Source organism: the organism of the source record quoted next, unplaced genomic scaffold (assembly GCF_019419815.1).
Source record: "Pyrus x bretschneideri cultivar Hongxiangsu unplaced genomic scaffold, Pyrus_bretschneideri_v1 Contig29, whole genome shotgun sequence".
Classification (NCBI taxonomy): Eukaryota; Viridiplantae; Streptophyta; class Magnoliopsida; order Rosales; family Rosaceae; genus Pyrus; species Pyrus x bretschneideri.
Window position 1 is genome coordinate 1564990 of NW_025999601.1, and position 19518 is coordinate 1584507.

General features: G+C 37.5%; 2 protein-coding genes and 1 long non-coding RNA gene across 5 annotated transcripts; 1 reads left to right on the plus strand and 2 right to left on the minus strand.

Moving 5' to 3' along the window:
• Positions 1-1576: 1576 nt before the first annotated feature.
• LOC103927859 (putative pentatricopeptide repeat-containing protein At1g12700, mitochondrial) lies at positions 1577-2744 on the minus strand. Its single transcript, XM_018642706.2, has one exon. It carries the CDS (start codon positions 2738-2740, stop codon positions 1577-1579), a length of 1164 nt encoding a protein of 387 aa, XP_018498222.2. The 5' UTR covers positions 2741-2744.
• A 3106-nt stretch (positions 2745-5850) lies between these two features.
• On the plus strand, positions 5851-9214 carry LOC125479468. 3 transcript variants are annotated; one of them, XR_007260025.1, is made up of 6 exons: positions 5851-6334; positions 6996-7059; positions 7666-7750; positions 8393-8425; positions 8590-8720; positions 8806-9212. It is a non-coding gene; the product is annotated as an uncharacterized LOC125479468 (long non-coding RNA). The 3 variants fall into 3 exon arrangements; XR_007260027.1 differs by having other exon boundaries at positions 7666-7713; XR_007260026.1 differs by having other exon boundaries at positions 7666-7713; positions 8393-8720; positions 8806-9214.
• A 396-nt stretch (positions 9215-9610) lies between these two features.
• Positions 9611-11971, minus strand: LOC103927837 (putative pentatricopeptide repeat-containing protein At1g12700, mitochondrial). Its single transcript, XM_018642713.2, has one exon. The coding sequence runs from the start codon at positions 11701-11703 to the stop codon at positions 9850-9852; it is 1854 nt and encodes a 617-aa protein (XP_018498229.1). The 5' UTR covers positions 11704-11971; the 3' UTR covers positions 9611-9849.
• Positions 11972-19518: the final 7547 nt, after the last annotated feature.

Genomic DNA, 19518 nt, shown 5'->3' on the forward strand with positions numbered 1-19518 from the left:
TTATCCTCCATATCTTCTACTCGATCTCCAACTGTCCGACGTCAAGACCCTCATCCGTTGGCCGTTTCCAAGCAATTCAACTCGCTTGTCGAGCCTTGTCCCCCACACAGACTCAAATCGCTGCAGGATAAGCCCGACCCGACCAAGATCCTTATCTCGTTCCACAGCGTCTGAAACCTCTCATCGAGCTCCTCTAGGAGCTGCACAGATCGGAGATAGAGGTGTCCAAAGAGAGTGAGAGTTATGGCAGCTCAAGCGCAGGATTGGAGGAAAGAGAGAAGGGAGTGGACGGCGGCTTGTGGCGCAGCTGGTGATGCTTTGTGGACGGTTGCTTGTGGCGCATATGGTTTACGGTGAGTGAGTTGGAGGTGAGATGGAGAGAGACAGAGAGAGAGACAGAGAGAGAGACAGAGAGGGAGGGAGGAGATCGAGAGAACGGAGAGAGATTGAGATAGCGGAAAGAAAGAGGGTGAGGGTCGAATTAGGTATGAGAATAAGGGAGAGAGGGTAATAGTCTAATAGACAATAGAGGGTAATCATTGTAGGGAATAAACGGTCCGGGCCGGGGGCCCGTTTTTCCCAATATTTAGAACCGGCCCACCCCGTTATTCATTAGGAACGGGCCCGCCCCGCCCCGTTTTTTATTTGTAATTTTTGGACCCGCCCCTAACCGCAAAGATCCACCCCGATCCGCGGGTCCAAGACCCGTTTGCCCACCCCTAATTTCTACCCATGTATCCAATATCCTAATGGATATGATGTTGAGTTTTTGAAACTTCCCCTCCTCTTGCTTAAGTGTGATGTGTGTGTGATACTGTGTGTTATGTCAAACACCATAAAGCAAGAGCATCTTATTAATCACTTTTCTTTTTTTACGTTGCAGATGGCTATTGCAACTCCTACGTCGAATGATGATATATGTGTATCCAATTCCCAAGTCATTACGATTATACGTCTGAAAAGAAGCTTCAGAATACTCTTCCTTGCCAGAATGCTTAAAAATATGTAAGCTGGCTTCTGTATACTGAGAGATGGCCTTCTCTTCTTTCAACATTTATAGTGCAGATAGAATTACGCAAGACGGCGTTTGATCGGCTAAAGACTGTTCCTTCCGCGATGGAATTCGGATGCATCATTTGCTCAGATGTATATTGTATCTGGTGTTAGAGAAAGTGCAGAATTTTTAAAATTGATTGAGTCCTCCGCTGGTAACTATCATTTCCTCCATTGCTTCTTCCATCACTCTTATGCTTTCAAAAGTATTAATAGATAATGTCATAAACAGAATTATCACCAAAAAGCAAAGGAGAAATTAAACAAGCCATAAATATGTCTATGAATTTCATATCAGTCCAGATACTCTACTTCTCCAACATATTTCATCATCATAAAAGAGTAACATAAAATTTGCTATACCACTTGATTGATTCAATTAACACATATCATACGTCACTAGTCGATGCATGACCAAATGGCTACCTGAACTGGACCCTGCAGTGGAACAACTCCCTCTAATGCAGCATTCAAGGGAAGGATGCACCGAAAGTTGTCAAAGCCTCAAAGATGCAAATAAATTTCAACAAGGTCTTTCTATAAATGCTAACAAAGCGGGATCTACTTTATCTTTAGACAATAAATTAATGACCAACTCTGTAGTTGATGCATCTGCAGAAAAACCCCTCTCCACCATTTCTTCAATAAGCCTCACTGCCCTTGACGTCTCGTTGTTATTGATTAACCCACAGATAATTGTGTTGTACGTGCAACCATCTGGAGAACAACCTTTCTCTTCCATTTTTCTAAGCAAGTTTTCTGCTTCAAATGTTAGCCCCCCATTACAAAATCCATTGATCATTATGGTATATGTCCTGACATCAGGTTGAATTCCTCTTATTGATAAACTACAAAGGAGATCCCACGCAAATTCAACTTTTTTAGCTATGCACAAACCTTCAATAAGAATACTGGAAGTTACAATATTAAAATCCAACTTCCTTCCCTCCATCTCTTCCAACAATTCAACTGCCTTGGGAAATTGTTGTTTTTTACAAAGGCCATCCAGTAAAATAGAATAAGTATGAATATCTGGACGTTGGCCGAAAGCTTGCATTTGAGAGAACAAGTTATGTGCATCTTGTATTCTTCCCATCTTGCAAAACCCATCAATAAGAGTGTTATAAGTAACCAAATTTGGAACAATTCCCCTATGACACATTTCCAGAAAAAGCATCCGGGCATCATCTATCCTCTTAAGCTTACAATAGCCATTTATCAATATGTTATAACTACGAGCATCGACCATGCACCCTTTCCTAAGCATTACGTCAAAAACCTTTTTCGCCTCGTCCATTTCTCCTCGCAAACAGCAACCATCTATAAGCGTGTTGTACATAATAGTATCAGGTTTGATATCTCTTTGCGTCTTCATTTCGACTATGCTCCTTGCTTCCTGGACCATCCCCTCCTTACAAAATGTGTCAACCAAGACATTAAAGGTGTACACATCTGAAAATATATGTTTACTCACCATTTCATTCAACAATCTTGTGACTTCTTTCCAATCCTGTAATTTGCAAACTCCATGAATCAAAGAGTTATAGGTCATGACATCTGGGGCAATACCCTTACTCTTCATTTCTGAGAAGAGGTTCAGTCCATCGGCAACTAGAGTATCTTTGCAAAGACTGTCGATAATCGTGTTATAAATAACTATGTCAGGCTTGCAAGCCCCTTCCTCCATCTTCTTAAGCAACTGGACCGCTGCAGTGTTGTCACCTTTAATTCCCGCAAAGGCCCTTTATTAGATCAATTCATACAATTACAATCTTAAGCAATTTGAAAACTAACCCGACGTAAATATTAAGAATAAAAATTGCGCCTTTTTCCTACGATTAGTATCTTTCTTAAAGGCGACATAAATCGTAAAATCTTCTAAGTTACGATCAATTCATTCAATATTTCCTTTTTAGAGGACAAATTCCCACATTTAAATTATGTATCAGATATACTAGTACTCTTTTATCTGGAAATCTTAGTTCAAACCCTTCGCTATTGGGTGAAAGATCCCTCTTCCTTACATTTATTACGACTCTTTCTTCATCAAATTAACTATTTTTTTATATATATTTATTTATAAATTTAAAAAGTTTGTTCTTTCAAGGAAAACCCCTAATTAAAAAAAAAAATCATTACCTCCCTAATAAAAAAGTGATCCTTGTTTGATCTTTATTTTTTTGAATATCCTCTTTCATTGGATTAGTAATGGGACACATATATCAAAAGCTCAATGCGAAATTTGAATGAGAGGAGAACAATAAAAAATAGAAAACAAGTGGGTCTATATGTTAAAAGCCTTCTTAAAGAAAATCACGGGTCTGTAGTTTGTACATTGAAATCAAACTGATATTTGTGAAACCAACATTACCAGATTGAGGATATTTATTTCGCCTTTGAAAATAGGACAACACACTGCCCGTGACATAAAGTTATAAATTGAGAGAGTCAACCACAACTCGATTCGTTAAAATCATTTCAAGACAATTTCCTATAGGTTTGAAACTTCAAATTCTTCCAACTAGACAAGAAATTTTTGCTAAATAAAGAAAAAAAAAATCCAGATCCCAAAGAAAACAAGCAGAAATATTTGAGTGGGAATACGCATATTGAGAAAATTTTGGTTTTGTTATCGAGTTTGATTTTGACAAAAATAAAAGGAACAAAAAGACCAATATTTCATGAATTTTTAACTCCACGATTAAATCTAAACTAGAGTGTAAATTTAGGGACCAATTTTATAGTTTACTCATAAAAAGTACAAATACAAAACTGCACCGAATTGAGTAGACCGGTCCAATTTACTGGATTAATTTGATTTTCTGCTGGGAATGCACCCTTTATATAACATTCTAATGCCTTTTGGCTAGTATTAGATAGACTAAATTTGTAAAACACGGGAGTTGATAATTGGATTATTACTTAAGTGTTGATTAACGTGCTTCTTTCTCATTAGTAACATATCATTTAGTTTGCACATTTAATCTACAAATTTAGTCTACCTAGCATTATTTATTCCTTTTAATAGAAGATTTGACTTTGTTCTGTTATTTTTTTTTTTAAACGTACATGAAGACGTCATTTAATATTACGATCTAGTAGTACTCATCTTTATTTGTAAGTGAAAGGTCTTAGGTTCGATTCATACTTAAAGGTGATTTGAACCTCATTATGCTAGCAGTTAGCCCATTCTGAGACTTAGCCTACTTCTTCATCCCCTTAATGTAGTTAATATCGTTTGTTCATAAAAAAATAAAAAAATAAAAAATAAAAAAAAAACATGAAGACGAGGGCAGTGGAGAACGTACTCGCTCGAGGACCTTGCAGTTTTAAGAAGTCTGTATTATGGTCCTTTTGACGTATATCTTCAGTTGTGACATTAGGCATCAATAATAGAATGACATAAAGTTAAATCGTTGACAAATGACATTAGCATTACTGAACAAATTGTAATGCTACATTAACCATCCATAAACAAATTGGTAAGTAATCGTATTAGGTTCGATATCACGTTGAATCATCATTTCGACCATGCTCTTTGCGTCTTGGACCATCCCCTCTTTCCAAAATGTATCAACCAGGACACTGAAGGTGTGCATATTTGGAAAGATATGTTTACTCACTATTTCATTCAACAACCTTGTAACACTGAAGGTGTGCATATTTGAAGCATTTCGTCGAACACATTGAGAGCATCCTCAACATTAGTGATTTTCACAGGCTGGTGTTGTTGGGTGTTTCTAGATTCGGTCGATTTAGAAGACGGAGAGTGAAACAAAGCCAAGTAATTGTTGAAGAAAACAAGAGCAGTAGAAGATTGAAGAAGACAAGGCGGCATACCTCTGAGTCTGAGTCTGCTGGTGGTGTTGCCATAACCAACCTTCAAAGAAGAGGAAGCAGCAACCGTTGCCCGCATCATCTTCAGCATCTCTAAGTCAGCGGTGGTGATCACTTTGCATGTCCAGTATAGTCGATGTCCCCACTGAATAGTATGAGGTGTTTCACATTAAATACATCTGAAGCACAAATATGGCTTGGTAACTTCAGGCCATAATCATTGGGGTAAATCTTTTCAAGAATTTTATATGGCCAATCTTCCGCTGCACATAATTTGTTATAATCTTTAGCTAAAAAACAATCCTTCATCAAAACTACCCAAACAAAATCTCCCACATCGAACTCGGCCATTCGCCTTTTGGAATCTACATGAGCTTTGTATTTATGACTTGTTTCGTGAAGGTGCTTGTGAGTCACGCTAGGGACCTGCTTGATGTTGTCAACATAATTTTCAGCGTTGCCACTAATTCTATTCATGATTGGGGCAACAGCAAGATCAACTAGTGCTCGCAGAATTAAGCCATAAACAATATAGAAAGGACACAGTCTGATGCTGACAGAATGATTGTAGGCAAACTCTGCAATACTTAACTTCTTGTCTAATGACTTCAAAATGGTCACCCACCAAGGCCAAGTTTGGGTGTTGCTTTTTTATTTTTTCATCAAAATCTGATTCATTTTAAAGTTAAGTAGTAAAAAATGTTTGGTAAAGACAAAATATCCTGTTTATTTTAAAAATAGCCTTTAGACAACAGCTTTTAAAAGCAGCATGTAGGTTGCTTTTAAAAGTTGATTTACTAAAAAGTGGAGTTAAGCTTTTAATGAATATTTTTAATTCATGCAATACGCCCATTAATTTTAAAGAATGATATTATTTAACTTTAGAGAACAAAGTGATCACTACCAGCCCACCTACCACTACAAACGCTAACCTCTTACACCACCATTGTTCCCGCCACCACCACACGGCCCACACCACAGTCGCGTCACCACCACCACCAATACAAACACCACCACAGCCATACCCGCTATGAAATCCCATCCCCAAATAAATTGTAATTTTACATTTATTTTAACAATTTATGAAATTACAATTCTACCCTATATCTCTAACCAAACTGAATCTACTTTTTAAATTTTCTCTGAAATTTCCTCCTCTCTCTGTTTGCTTATCTCTCATTCTTTCTCTTCTTCCCGAGCACTTTCCTTCTCACTCTCGAATCTCTCTCGCAGCTTACTCTTTCCCCTTCTCGATCAATACCCACACACCCGGACACCCCCACACCCAAGGAAATCCATCGGCGACAACACCACGACACTCACCATTGTGGTAGCACTCTCTTTCCCTCTCTCCTTGCCTCTATGGAACACAGAGAACCCTCGGCGAGCCGTAGTGTTTGAACCCAAGTTCGGCCACCTTTGGCCATTTCGAAGTGAATCGAAGGTACCAAATGCTCCCTCTTGTCTTTATGTTTATTTTAGATGCCAGATTGTAGGTTAATGTGGCCAATCAGCGTTGAGCAGAGCTCGGGAGGCTCCGGCCTTCGTTCTTGACAGAAATGGGTCAGTTGACCCACACTTGGAAACCCAAAACCCGTAACCCATCAAACCCAGGCCTTTCGGGCTGTACCAGCTCTAAGCCTTAAACCCAACCCAATGACCCCCCTAAAGCCCAAACCTATTTAGTAAACCTTTTAAACCTTCGGACTCGGGCCTTAGGACTGTTTAGAACTAAGGGCTTTGGCCCACTGAGCCAACCCAATCGAATCCTTTGGGCCGAGCTTTCAGGCTCTAAGCCAATTAAACCCAAGCCCAAAAACCCAAGTGACCCCAGGCTTTTGGGCCATGGAATCGGCCTATTAGCCCTTGGCCCAGCCTAGCTAACTCAACCCGGATGATCTGGCCCGTGACCTAACTTGTTGATTCGGACTCGTTGACTGTTGACCGTTGACTTCTAATCAACGCTAATCGTTGACTTTTTGTTGACTTTCAGTCGGGACGCCTCCTAAGCTAGTTTCGACATCCTGAATCCATTTATGATGTTCGTTTTTCGAAATTCAATCGTTTGAGTTTAGTTTTATTAATTGGACCCTTTATATGCTTAGGTGCATTTATTAGCGGCGATTCCATCATTCCTATTTCGCACGACTCTTCGACGATAGAGTATCTGTAAGTGGACCCTTTCTAAAATGCATGTTTTAATAGTAGAAATGCATACATGAAAAGCATGATTTAATGGTTACATTTTATGAGTAAATTAGATTTGTACTTTATTATTATCATGTTTTACTAAGAATATTTTGGAATACCATACTTTATCGAACTTATGTTCTTTGTAGTATATATGATCGATGACTATATACTACTTATGAACATGTTTTTACACTTCCTTGTAGTATATATGATGGATGATTATATGCTATGAAGATGTTTTTGAGATATATGTACTTATGTTGGAAAGATTATATTCAATGTTTTTGTGCGTATCTAGTGGTCACTGTTCTGCCTATGGGCGAGATAGTTATATTGGCTTCGGCCAGGCGTAGGTTGGTGGCTTCGGCCGTGAGATAATGATACATGATACCACTATTTAGCACATTTTACGATATATTTTTCATGAAAGGTTTTATGGCATGTTAGGGTTTTCGGAAAACCTATTACATATTATGCTATGAGTTTTCATAAAAGTTTGGGGTCAGTACATTGAATAACTGTTTCAGTATTATATATATATATTAACTTGGTCCACTCATGTTTGTTTTGTGCCCCCTCAAGACATAGGAACGAGGTGTACAATCCGAGTTACGAGACATTCCCCTACCGGTGATTTCATATCATCTTTTTTGCTTTGACATCTATTGTAATATCACCTCTCTATTTTACCTTTCACTTGTACTCTGGATTAGTTGTATGCTCTGAACATGTCATGCATTATCATTATATTCATTATTGGCAGTTGAATATTATTATTGTATTTTGTAAGACTTATATTTGAATATTACTTTGCGTAGTTACGAGCGAAATTTATATGTATGTTTCACATGTTCTTGGCATATGCATCCGTTAAATGGCTTGTATCACCCTAGGGTGTCGGCCAACACGTGACCATTCTGATGTCCTTTGGACATGGAGATTGGGGCGTGCCACCCGCCACCATTACCACCACTTCCACCACAATGACAACTGGCACAACCATTGTTGCCGCCACAACCACCACCACCATTATTGCCACCACAACCACAACCGCCACCATTGTCGTTGTTGCCACTTACCACTATTGCCCTCACCACTGTTGTCGTCGTCATTGCCCACGTTTTCATGTCCATTTTTGTCATGATATACAATTATATCACTGTTGCATTAAAATTTATCTAGTATTTTTACACTGCTTTTACATTACTTTGTTCCTTTCGTAAGTGTGATACGTGTTTGTGTGTTATGTCAAACACCTTAAGGAAAGAGCATCTTATTCATCACATTTTTTTTTTTTAATATTTTGCAGATGGCTATTGCAACTCCTACTCAAACCGTTTCTGTAAACGTTTCCTCTCTCTCTCTCTCTCTTTTGTGTAGCATTTTTATTAATTTATACCACATATTATCAATACACAAACTATGATTCAGTGCAAAACAGAGCAGATTAATATAGCTGATAATGTGATTAATTAGTTGTGCTTTTTGTTTGTTTTATATATGTAGAATTATGAATGAGATTATAAGAGGAAGTTTGCGGAAGTGAGTAGGAGTGCCTACGGGCCTCGACTTGTAGGGAAAAGGATCCTCGGGGATCCCGCGGATTCTGTGATCAGTCATTCATCGTACATCGTGCGGTCAGTTTTCGTTAGATTCAATTTATATTTAATTTTAAATTTTAAATTTCAAATGATTTCTGATTGTATGATGTATGATGAACAGCCACGATTACGGGATTCCCAGGAAAATGATCCGGCAAGGATCCTTTTCTGACTTGTAGTGTTCACGAAACTGTCGACGTCAATTTCAAAGATGTTCTATATCCCGAAGCAGACAGTTCAGCCAACCCTTTAAGGAAGAGCAAGAACCGAGTTACCGAAGGAAGAACACACCAACAAGAAAGATTTCTCCTGTCTCCCCATCAGCTATTTCTTTTACGTTATGTATACGCTTTAGATCACTTTTCATTGCATTTGCAAGATTATCTTATATAGTGAAATACAAATGCAAACAAGCTCTCGTGAATGTAGCCGATTTGGTGAAAACTTAAATTCCCGTGTTCATTTGTGTAATTGTAACATCCCAAATGATCTAGCAACCAACACAGTCTGTCTCCATCACCTCTCCAGTGTCTATTCGCCACCGTGATACTGTGGAGTTTGACTTCCAGCAACAAATAGCATCATTAAACCAACATTTCAGTAAGATTATCTTATATAGTGAAATACAAACGCAAACAAGCCCTCGTGGATGTAGCCGATTTGGTGAACCGGTTAAACCCCCGTGTTCATTTGTGCAATTATAATAAAATATTATTTGGTTTTTTGTTTTTTATGTTTTTTTTTTTTTATCAGATGTCTATATTGTATCTGGTATTGGAGGAAGTGCTGAATTTTAAAATGGAATGATTCCTACTCCTGTAGCTATCACTTCCTCCATTGCTTCTTCCATCAGACTCATATGCTTAACAGAATTATTACCAAAAAAAATAAGAGGAGTTAAACCAAGCCATAAATACGTTTACTAATTTCATAGCAGTCCAGATACTCTGCTTCTCCTACATATTTCATCATCTTAAAAGATTAACATAAAAGTTGCTCTGCCACTTGATAGATTAAATTACTAAAACGTATCATACATCACTAGGCAATACATGAATGAATGGCTACCCGAACTAGACTCAATAGCGGAACAACTCCCTCCAATGCAGCATTCAAGGGAAGGAAGCCCCGAAACTTGTCTAAACTGCAAAGATGCAAATTAGTTTCATTGCGGACTTTCTATAAATGCCAACAAAGCAGGATTTACTTCATCTTTAGACAATAAATTAACGATCAACTCCGTGATTGATGCATCTGCAGAAAAACCCCTCTCCACCATTTCTTGAATAAGCCTCACCGCCCTTGATATGTCGTTGTTATTGAAAAACCCTCGGATAATTGTGTTGTACGTGCAACCATTTGGAGAACGACCTCTCTCTTCCATTTCCCTTAGCAAGTTTTCTGCCTTACATGTTAGCCCCCCATTACAAAATCCACTAATCATTATATTATATGACCTGACATCAGGTTGAACTCCTTTTGATGACAAACTCCGAAAGAGATCCCATGCATATTCAACTTTTTCAGCTCTGCACAAACCTTGAATAAGAATATTGTAAGTTACAATATTAAAATCCAACTTCTTTTCCTCCATCTCGTCCAACAATTCAACTGCCTTGGGAAATTGTTGGTTTTTACAAAGGCCATCCAGTAAAATATTATACGTTTGAATATCTGGAAGTTGGCCTAAAGCTTGCATTTGAGAGAACAAGTTATGTGCATCTTGTAGATTTCCCATCTTGCAAAACCCATCTATAAGAATGTTATAAATAACCATATTTGGAACAATTCCCCTTTGAGACATTTCCAGAAAAAGTATCCGGGCATCATCTATCCTTTTAAGCTTACAATAGCCGTTTATCAATATGCTATAACTACGAGCATTAACCATGCATCCTGTGCTAAATATCTCTTCAAAAACCTTTTTCGCCTCGTCCATTTCTCCTCGCAAACAATACCCATCCATAAACGAATTGTAAGTAATCGTATCAGGTTCGATACCTCTTTGAATCATCATTTCGACCACGCTCCTTGCTTCTTGGACCATTCCCTCTTTACAAAATGTATCAACCAAGACATTAAAGGTGTACACATTTGGAAAGATATATTTACTCACCATTTCATTCAACAATCTTTTAGCTTCTTTCCAATCCTGTAATTTGCAAACTCCATGAATCACAGAGGTATAGGTCAGGACATTTGGGGCAATACCCTTACTCGTCATTTCCGAGAAGAGGTTCAGTGCGTCGGCAACTAGAGTATCTTTGCAAAGACTGTCGATAATCGTGTTATAAATAACTATGTTAGGCTTGCAAGCCCCTTCTCCCATCTTCTTAAGCAATTGGATTGCTGCAGTGTTGTTACCTTTCGCGCAAAGGCCCTTTACTAGGGTACCGAAAGTAACCACATCCGGCTTGCAATTACCACTGTCCAACATTCTGTTGAAAAGTGCTGCTGCCTCGGCCTCTCTATTCTGGAGAAGAAAACCATTGATTAGAGTGTTGCAGGTCGTGACATTGGGTTCAAAACCCAATTTGAAGAAGCTTCCCAAGACTGACAAACCAAACCCCAACCGGTGCAAATGGCAAAAGCAGTTAATGATAATACTCAGAGTATAAATACCAGGACGAATTCCCGAAACACCCATTTTATTATTCAAGGAGATGACTGCCGAATAATGTTTCAACTTGGCAAGTTGAGTCAAGATTTGGTTGAAAGGGACAACGGAAGGCAGAGGACGCCTTTGAAGCATTTCGTCGAACACATTGAGAGCATCCTCAATATTAGTGATTTTAACAAGCCGGTGTTGTTGGGTGTTTCTAGATTCGGTCGATTTAGAAGACCGAGAATGAAACAAAGCCAAATAATTGTTGAAGAAAACAACGACAACAGAAGAAGAACGAAGAAGACAAGGCAGCATACCTCTGAGTCTGAGTCTGGTGGGGCTGCTTCTGCTGCCATAACCAACATTCAAAGAAGAAGAAGAAGCAGCAATCGTTGCACGCATCATCATCAGCATCTCTAAGTCAGCGATTCAGTACGTTAATCCTCCACAACAGATTCTACTCGGGAATAAACCACCCTTGTTGTTGAGTGATGGAAAATGCTCTCCCTTGAAATAATCAAATCAAAATCCCATGTTGCTTCAGATGGAGTTTACTCTTGCCAAATGTAAAACCCAAACAATTGTAATCTATCAACTTTTTCTACGACCACCACCTTGTAAAACAAATACATAAAGACTCGAGGGACATTTAGAAATATAGCCATTTCAGAGAACACGTATTTTAATATGACCTACTTTTTCTGCTTCTTTTAAAACTAACCAAAATTTATGTTCCAAAGACTAAATTACCCTAATACTAAAACCTTCTCAGTTCCTCCCTTCTTCCCATTTCTGAATTCTGATTGAGATGCTTCTCTGTTATTTCTGATATCTAATTATCTATCATTTCCAAAAATACTTGAAATATTTTTTCAAAGAAGCACATAACTGATGCACTACACAAATTGCCTTTATATTGGTCCCGTTGTATGTAAACTATTCATTATCTTTACTCTCTAGTTGTATTTCTTATGTTAGCTCTGCCAGCCTCTGCAAATTCCGATCGCTTCAAGACTCCAAGTTGAATAATTTGGTTGGTTAAGTGAAACACGTTCAAAACACAAATAAAGTGACACTGGAGACGTACAATTGTTAGATTCACATGTAGGCAAAACCAAGATCTAATATCATAATATGGAGAGTTTCGCACATCCAAAACTTAGGAGAGTTGGACTACTCCTCCGTTACCTATTGGATCTCGGTTTTCAAATTTCATCTTGCCTCGCTTTCAATATTGGCATGCCATTAGTTGTTCATACATTTCACTTAGTTGTTACACTCTCATGTTTCATTTTGATTCAGGTTAATTACACTAACACCTCCTGAGATTTTTTGTGTTTTCATAAAAACCCCTCACGTTTGATAAATATCACTAATACCCCTGAGGTTTTCATTTACTTTTACATAACCCCTCTAAAGATGTATATACCCTTGTAGTTAATTACTTAAAATAAAAAATCTTTATAAATAAATAGAAAAAGAAATCAAATTAAAAAGAATCACATTAAACATTAAAAATGGCCAAATTGTAGAATTCTTCTTGGCTTTGAATTCTGGGATACGTGTGTGTTGGGTTTTTGGTTTTGGTATTTGACTACTGGTGGCTTCCTTCAATAATTTCAAGTTCCATAATTATTCTCTTTATATTTTTTTGGTCTGATTCATACTCTCTTTGCGAGGATGGAAGTAGAACGAAAAAGAACATATACTACGATAACAAGAAATTCTCCTAATATTGTTTATAATTTACTGGAAACAAAGATTTCATTGATCATTTTAATTTCCCAGAAATAAAAAAATCCACCAAAATACAAAACAAAAAACAATCGGAATTGCAAAGACGGGTGTTTTCCACTTTGATATGACGACAATGGCCAAAGTGGCGATGTTGAAGAAGCAGTTGCAGAGGCTGGCGAGGAAAATCTTCAACAATAAAGAACAACGGGTTGAAGGGTGTATTAATATATAAATGGTCTATGCATTGGGTTTGAGGGTTTTCTTCACTTAACGAGGGTGATTCTGATCAAATCGTGGCTAAGAAACAATGGATAATCTAGCTGACCGCCGTGTAAATGTGTCAAGCTGTGGCCGGTCTGTGTGGCATCGTTGTTGGGATTTTGGAATGTTCTTCATCCATTTGTGGTGATGACTTTAGAATGGGGACTAGGTCCTTTGAAAAGAATGCTGATCTTGAAGCATCTCATAAGTAGATGGCTTCATAGGGTTTCTTTTGTTTTATTTAAAGGAAAACTAATGAAAAAGGCTTGAAAACTTTGAGCCTTAATGATAAGGACAAAATAAAGGTAAAGTGAATAGTACTAGGATTGACTTTTTAGTGTAAAAATGTGGTTTTTCGTTAAAATGAACAGTACTGTGGGCTTTTCGTTAAAACTCCCTTTATTTAATGGTGTTTCATGCAATTTTAGTTAATTTAACATTTTTCTAGACTTATTTTATTTATAAATATTTTTTTAAGTAATTAATTACTAGTATATATCTGTCTTTAAAGGGATTATGTGAAAGTGAATTAAAATCTCAGGGGATGTTTGTGATATTTCTTAAAGTGAGGGGTTTTTGTGAAAACACGAAAAACCTCAGGGGGTGTTAGTGTAATTAACCAATTTTAATTCATTAGACTAAGTAAATAAAAGAAGAATTAAGGGGCATGATTAAGATTCGATCCCCAACATAGTCGTCCTTCCTTTTATTGTATATCATCTAAGATTTTAGTGGATAGAGTGTTGGTTTCTATCAATGCATCCCGAGTTTAAAACTCTCCCCTCCCTAAAATTGTTGTAATAATTTCGAACCCTTTTCTTTTCCTTTAGTAACAATAATTATTATTATTTTTTTTTAAAAGGCACATTTGCAAGAAAAATCCATGCAAAAAATGGTAGGATAATTGAGTAAATTTGTCGAATTTTTTATGGGGGACAAAAAAAAAAAAAACAATACATTCGTGTTTTGTGGGTGTTTCGTTCCACTTGACAATCACTTTGCAAATTGGAGATATTTGAGGGAATTGTTATTGGCACTCCAAATTTCTCATTCTACACTCCAAACTTTCTATATTTAGAAAGAAAAATACATTTGTGAGGAGTGTAGAATGAAAATTTTGGAGTGCCGATAACATTTTCCATATTTGATTATGAAATGATGATATTCTTCATTAGGACGAGGATACTCTCCGGATCTTCTTTGTGAGGATCTTAAGGATCTTATCCGTTTCTCATCTATTGTGTTGTTAGTTTTCATTAGGTAATGTTTGTGTTTAATTTTAAATAAAAAAAATTCAAAATAATTTGTGATAGCACGATGTACGATAAACGGATAGGATGTGAGGATTCCTAAGATCCTTACAAAGAAAATCTTGTTGGGATCCAAATCCTTATTATTAGTGGATTGAGTGGTGAAACCTTGGAGAAGAAATATCAAATCGGGCCCATCAACCTTTAGTTTTTGCCTTTTTCCTCGAGATCATGTGGGTCCATTAAGCTTTAATATACACATATAACGGGGCCCATTACTATAGTGATGGAAAAGTATTGAATTCATCATCTTCATCATAAATGATCTGGTTGTTCCGAAATAACCTAACCCAATAAGGAAATCCCAATCATTTGGCCTTTCGATACAATCAAATAGAAAGCCTCAAGGGCACCATATTCTAGGAGCCCATCGCATGACTACGTGGGGTGAAACTCCGTCGGTAGCTAATCTAACAAATTTATCGTTTGATAAACACAAAAAAAAGGGGGCACGTAATTGAGAGAGCTACCGGTGGTGAGATGAGGCTTTCTCTAGTACACATTTAAGTTATACATTTGAACGAGAGTCGTTAGATCATTTAACTTAACGGAATGTAGACTCTTGGTCAAATGTGTAATTTAAATGTAAACTTTTGATGTATACTAAAACAATTCAGTGTTGAGAGGGCCTCTTTAATGTATGCTAGAGACGATTATAACCCAGTTGGAGAGTGACGTGATCGACAATGGTGGGTAGTTTCTGCAATTCTTGGCTTTTTTAATCTTTAATTTTGTAATAAAAATTGGGAACTTTTTCAACTGAACTGTTACATTGTGAATTTCAATTGAGTAGTTGAGTTGTAAGAAAATGGAAATGTTAACTTTTGAGTGGTCGTTGAAGTCGGGCTCTAATTATAACATTATTTTCATAATGTACTGCGAATATTGCTACCAAATCCATTGAGGGAGATCCTGAGTTGATTGGTGAGAGTCGCACGTCGAACGGAACTCAAGAAGGTTCTCCATGTCAGAAGGTCCTTCCAGTTTTGTAGAGGATCACTGATTTGGCGAAAGCTTAGAAAGTGATTGGAAGCATTTGTATATTCTTTCTGTTTTGAATCTCTCGGCAAATTCACTAATCGTTCTTATTCTTTAGGATTTGAAGAGAGAGCATACTGTCTTCTTTAATGAAGTCAAGCACACAATGAATCCCTTTCTGGACCCTGCAGTTCTAAACACCATTCTGCTGCTAAGTGAGTCCTTTTATATTTGATCACTCACGATTATATTCTTTCCTTCTTCATTTGATTGTATTGGTTGTTTCTGGATGTCTAGGTATTGAACATGAATTTTTTGAAACAAGAACAAAAAAGACTTTACAATGAAGTGATTGATTAGTGAGTCGGTCCAAATGTAGAAGCTTCATCAGAATTGTCCTGATATGCTTTCTAAAAACCCACTTTATAACTGCTGCTTGCTATGACTGTGCTTAGTAGTGTTCTAAAAATCGACCTAGGCGGCTGTTTAGGTGCTGGGCGGTGGAGCTCCGATCCGATTTAGACCAAAACATTTAGTTAGGCGGGGAGGACTTAGGCGGCCACCTAGGCGCTCGCTAGGCGCCTGAGGGGGCTAGGCGGCAGTCTAGGCAGTTTGAATCTTGTTGCAAATCTCAAACTTGCTGCAATTTTTGCAATGGATCTACAACTTCCGATCTCGTACGTAGTAGCAGAGCCCAGACAAATTACTGCAGCTCGTCTATGTGAAGATGAGGGAAGAGAGAGTGTGAAGAGAGAGAGAGAGACTTAAACATTTCAATATATGGTGGCGCAAGTAGAGGACTGGGATATCAAATCCAAGGTCAAAAGCTGATGGTTTTAATTATGAAAACCACCCAAGGTGGACGAGTGATGTGAAAGAGGTGAGGTGGACGGCTGATGGTTTTAATTATGAAAACCACCCACTATGTGGGTTTTTTATATTTTTAAAAGTCTGGGATATATATATATATATATATATATGTTATATAAATTATAAATTATTTAGATAATAGTTTGTTTTTTTCCCTAGGCAAACATATTATATATGTACATAAAACATTCACATATGTATGTTCTTCAAGAAATACCATATTAGTCAATAATTATTTACATTTGATATAGTAAATTTATTTCATTCATATAATATATAAGAAATTTATCTAAATCCGCCTAGACCTCGCCTAGCCACCTAGGCGCTAGGCACCAGCCCGCTGCCCGACTAGCGTCTAGCGTTTTTTAGAACCTTGATGCTTAGAAACATGCATAGGAGTTAACTACTAGATAAACAAGATTAGGAATGGCTTTAGAGACTTAGCAATTCAATGATAGGGTAGACCCCATATCTGCTTGTTTGTTTTGACTGTCCTCTATAGGGGTGGTTTGGTATGGGATCCAAACCAAAAATGGAATCCCAAATCCCAAATTGAAATTTTTTGGAACATGAATTTGAAATCCCAAACCAAAATTTCGGTATTCCTAATTTTCGGGATTCTTGAAATATTTTAGGTATTTTGGGATGGTTTGGTATTCCCAAATTTCATACAAATTGAAATAGCAATCATTTATGCCAAGTTAAATTAACATGCAACCCAAATAAAATAAGTAACAAAAATGGCTATGGTTGCTACCCATAGACCACACCAATTATATTGCTATATATATAATGCTTATTTTTGGTTCGGTATGGGATTACTAAAAAATTGAGTACACAATACCTAATCTCGTACCAAAATTTCGGGATCTGTTCGGTATTTCATCTAGAAAATTTTGGGAATTTTGGTATGGAACTTTTTCGGTTTGGGATCGGGATTTTTTTGATTTGGTTAGGGATTTTTGGGAATTTTTTCTAGCCCTGCATGAAATTCGATTGCTTTGAACTGCTTAAATTTTCTGCAATATGAAAGCCTTAGAATTGCTATGGTTAATGTGAATGCATGAATTGCTGCTGGATGCAAGATCCAGTTTTCTTTATTTTCCTTGCACGACTTTAGATATAGGGCCGCCTGCCGCCTTGTATGTCTTGATTGCAACCTGCAAAAGCCAAAGTTTTTTAAGTCAATAGCATGTTTTTATCAACTTAGTTTTTCGCAATAGAAGTTTCTGCGAAAAAAAATTTCTTTGAAAAAATAAGAATTTTATCCAACAAAATAAATGCTTTTTTCGAATTAAAAATACTCTTTGGGCAAACAAGAATTGTCACAGCTAACAATTTTTACAAAAAATAAAATAAATATAAAGTAAAAAAATACAAAATTTTAAACTAGTATTATCGAAAGCTTTTTGGATTTTTTCAAGTTAGGGTTAGAAAATTGGGCTACCTCTCAATAAGCACCTTAGTAATGTCTATAGCTAGACGTAGCAGAAGTCCAATGGTCTAAGTGTGGTTTCAGCTTGTGATCATTCACATTGAATGTGTTACCACTTTACTCATTAATAATGTTGACAGCCCCACGAGGATAAACATTACTAACCCGATATTGCCCGTTCCAATGGGACTACAACTTCCCTGGAAACAACTTCAACCTTGAATTAAACAACAAAACTTTATGCCATGGTTTAAACTCTTTTCTAAATTTGATTATCATGAAACGCCTTAGTTTTCTCCGTGTAGAGCTTCTCACTTTCATATAGCTCATTACAAAAGTTTGTCCAGCTCGTTGAGTTGCAATTTAAGCTTATCACCCGCATAAAAATAGGCAAACTTTAGCTATTCGATAGCCTAGTACGCCTTATGCTCTAGCTCTATAGGTAGATGTCACTCTTTACCATAAACGAGCCGTAATGGAGGCATCCCAATTAAAGCTTTATATGTTGTTCTGTACGCCCGTAGAACATCGTTTAATTTCATGCTCTAGTCCTTGCGAGTGGAGCTGACTGTTTTCTCTAGGACGCGTTTTATCTCTTTGTTGGAGACTTCAACTTGCCCAGACATCTAAGTATGATATGCAGTGGCTACATGATGGGTGATCCCATATTTTGCAATGAGTGCAACAAAAGGTTTATTCAAGAAGTGCTTACCTACATCACTGATAATAGCTTTTGGAATATTGGAATGCGGAAAAATTGTATCTTAAGAGGAAATTCAGGACCATTGCCCCACCCAATGGTGTAGGCCCCAGGAAAAACCTAGGAGTGCAAGACCCAAAGGTTGAAGGTCGCCCTAAGCACTCAAGCCGACTGAGACAAAAAAAGAGTTACCCAGATGTTTAAGGATGATACGCAGTGGCTACACAATGGATGATCCTATATTTAGCAAGGCCTAAGACGACACTCCGAAGAAGAAGACAAGAAGAGCGAGCTTGACTTGCCAGCTTGGAAGAGAAAATGAATGACATACTTGCTGATGCCAAAGAGATGAATTAGGTGGGGAACCTTATCTACGTCCAAAATACCCTGCTCCAGGAAAAGTATGATGACCTCCTGATACAAATCAATTAGACGAACAAGAAGATTGACAGGATATGCAAGTAAATGGCTCATCCTCTTCTTGGGATGTCAGGAGTGGAGACAAAGATGCCCGTGAAGTCATCAAAAATAAGCTATGAGTAGATGATGACGTTCAGGAGAAGGGGCGATAGCCATTGAGCAAGCACTAGGAGGCTTGATGAGAACTCTGGTTGGTCCTCATCACCTGAGAAGCACCCTGAGAGAAGTTATGGTTTAGAAAATTAAAAAAACATGCGGTATCAGCTTAGAGACATTAAGCAATCGTCCAAACTAAAGAACCCTGATTATTTCGAGGATGAGATGTTACTGCCATTCTTCAAAGAGCTACTCAACAAGTGGGGACACCGAAGCGCTCAAGATGGAAAGCTATGAGAGGTATACTGATCCATATAACCATCTTTATGAGTTCATAAATGCTATCAAGGGTTGAGAGGACAATGATGCCACCAAATGCAAGCTATCTTCGATTACCCTCAGTAAAGTTGCTTGGGATTAGT

Excerpts from the sequence above, each read along its gene's own strand:
- LOC103927837 (XM_018642713.2), bottom strand. The coding sequence starts at position 11,703 with ATGCTGATGATGATGCGTGCAACGATTGCTGCTTCTTCTTCTTCTTTG.
- LOC103927859 (XM_018642706.2), bottom strand. The coding sequence starts at position 2,740 with ATGGAGGAAGGGGCTTGCAAGCCTGACATAGTTATTTATAACACGATT.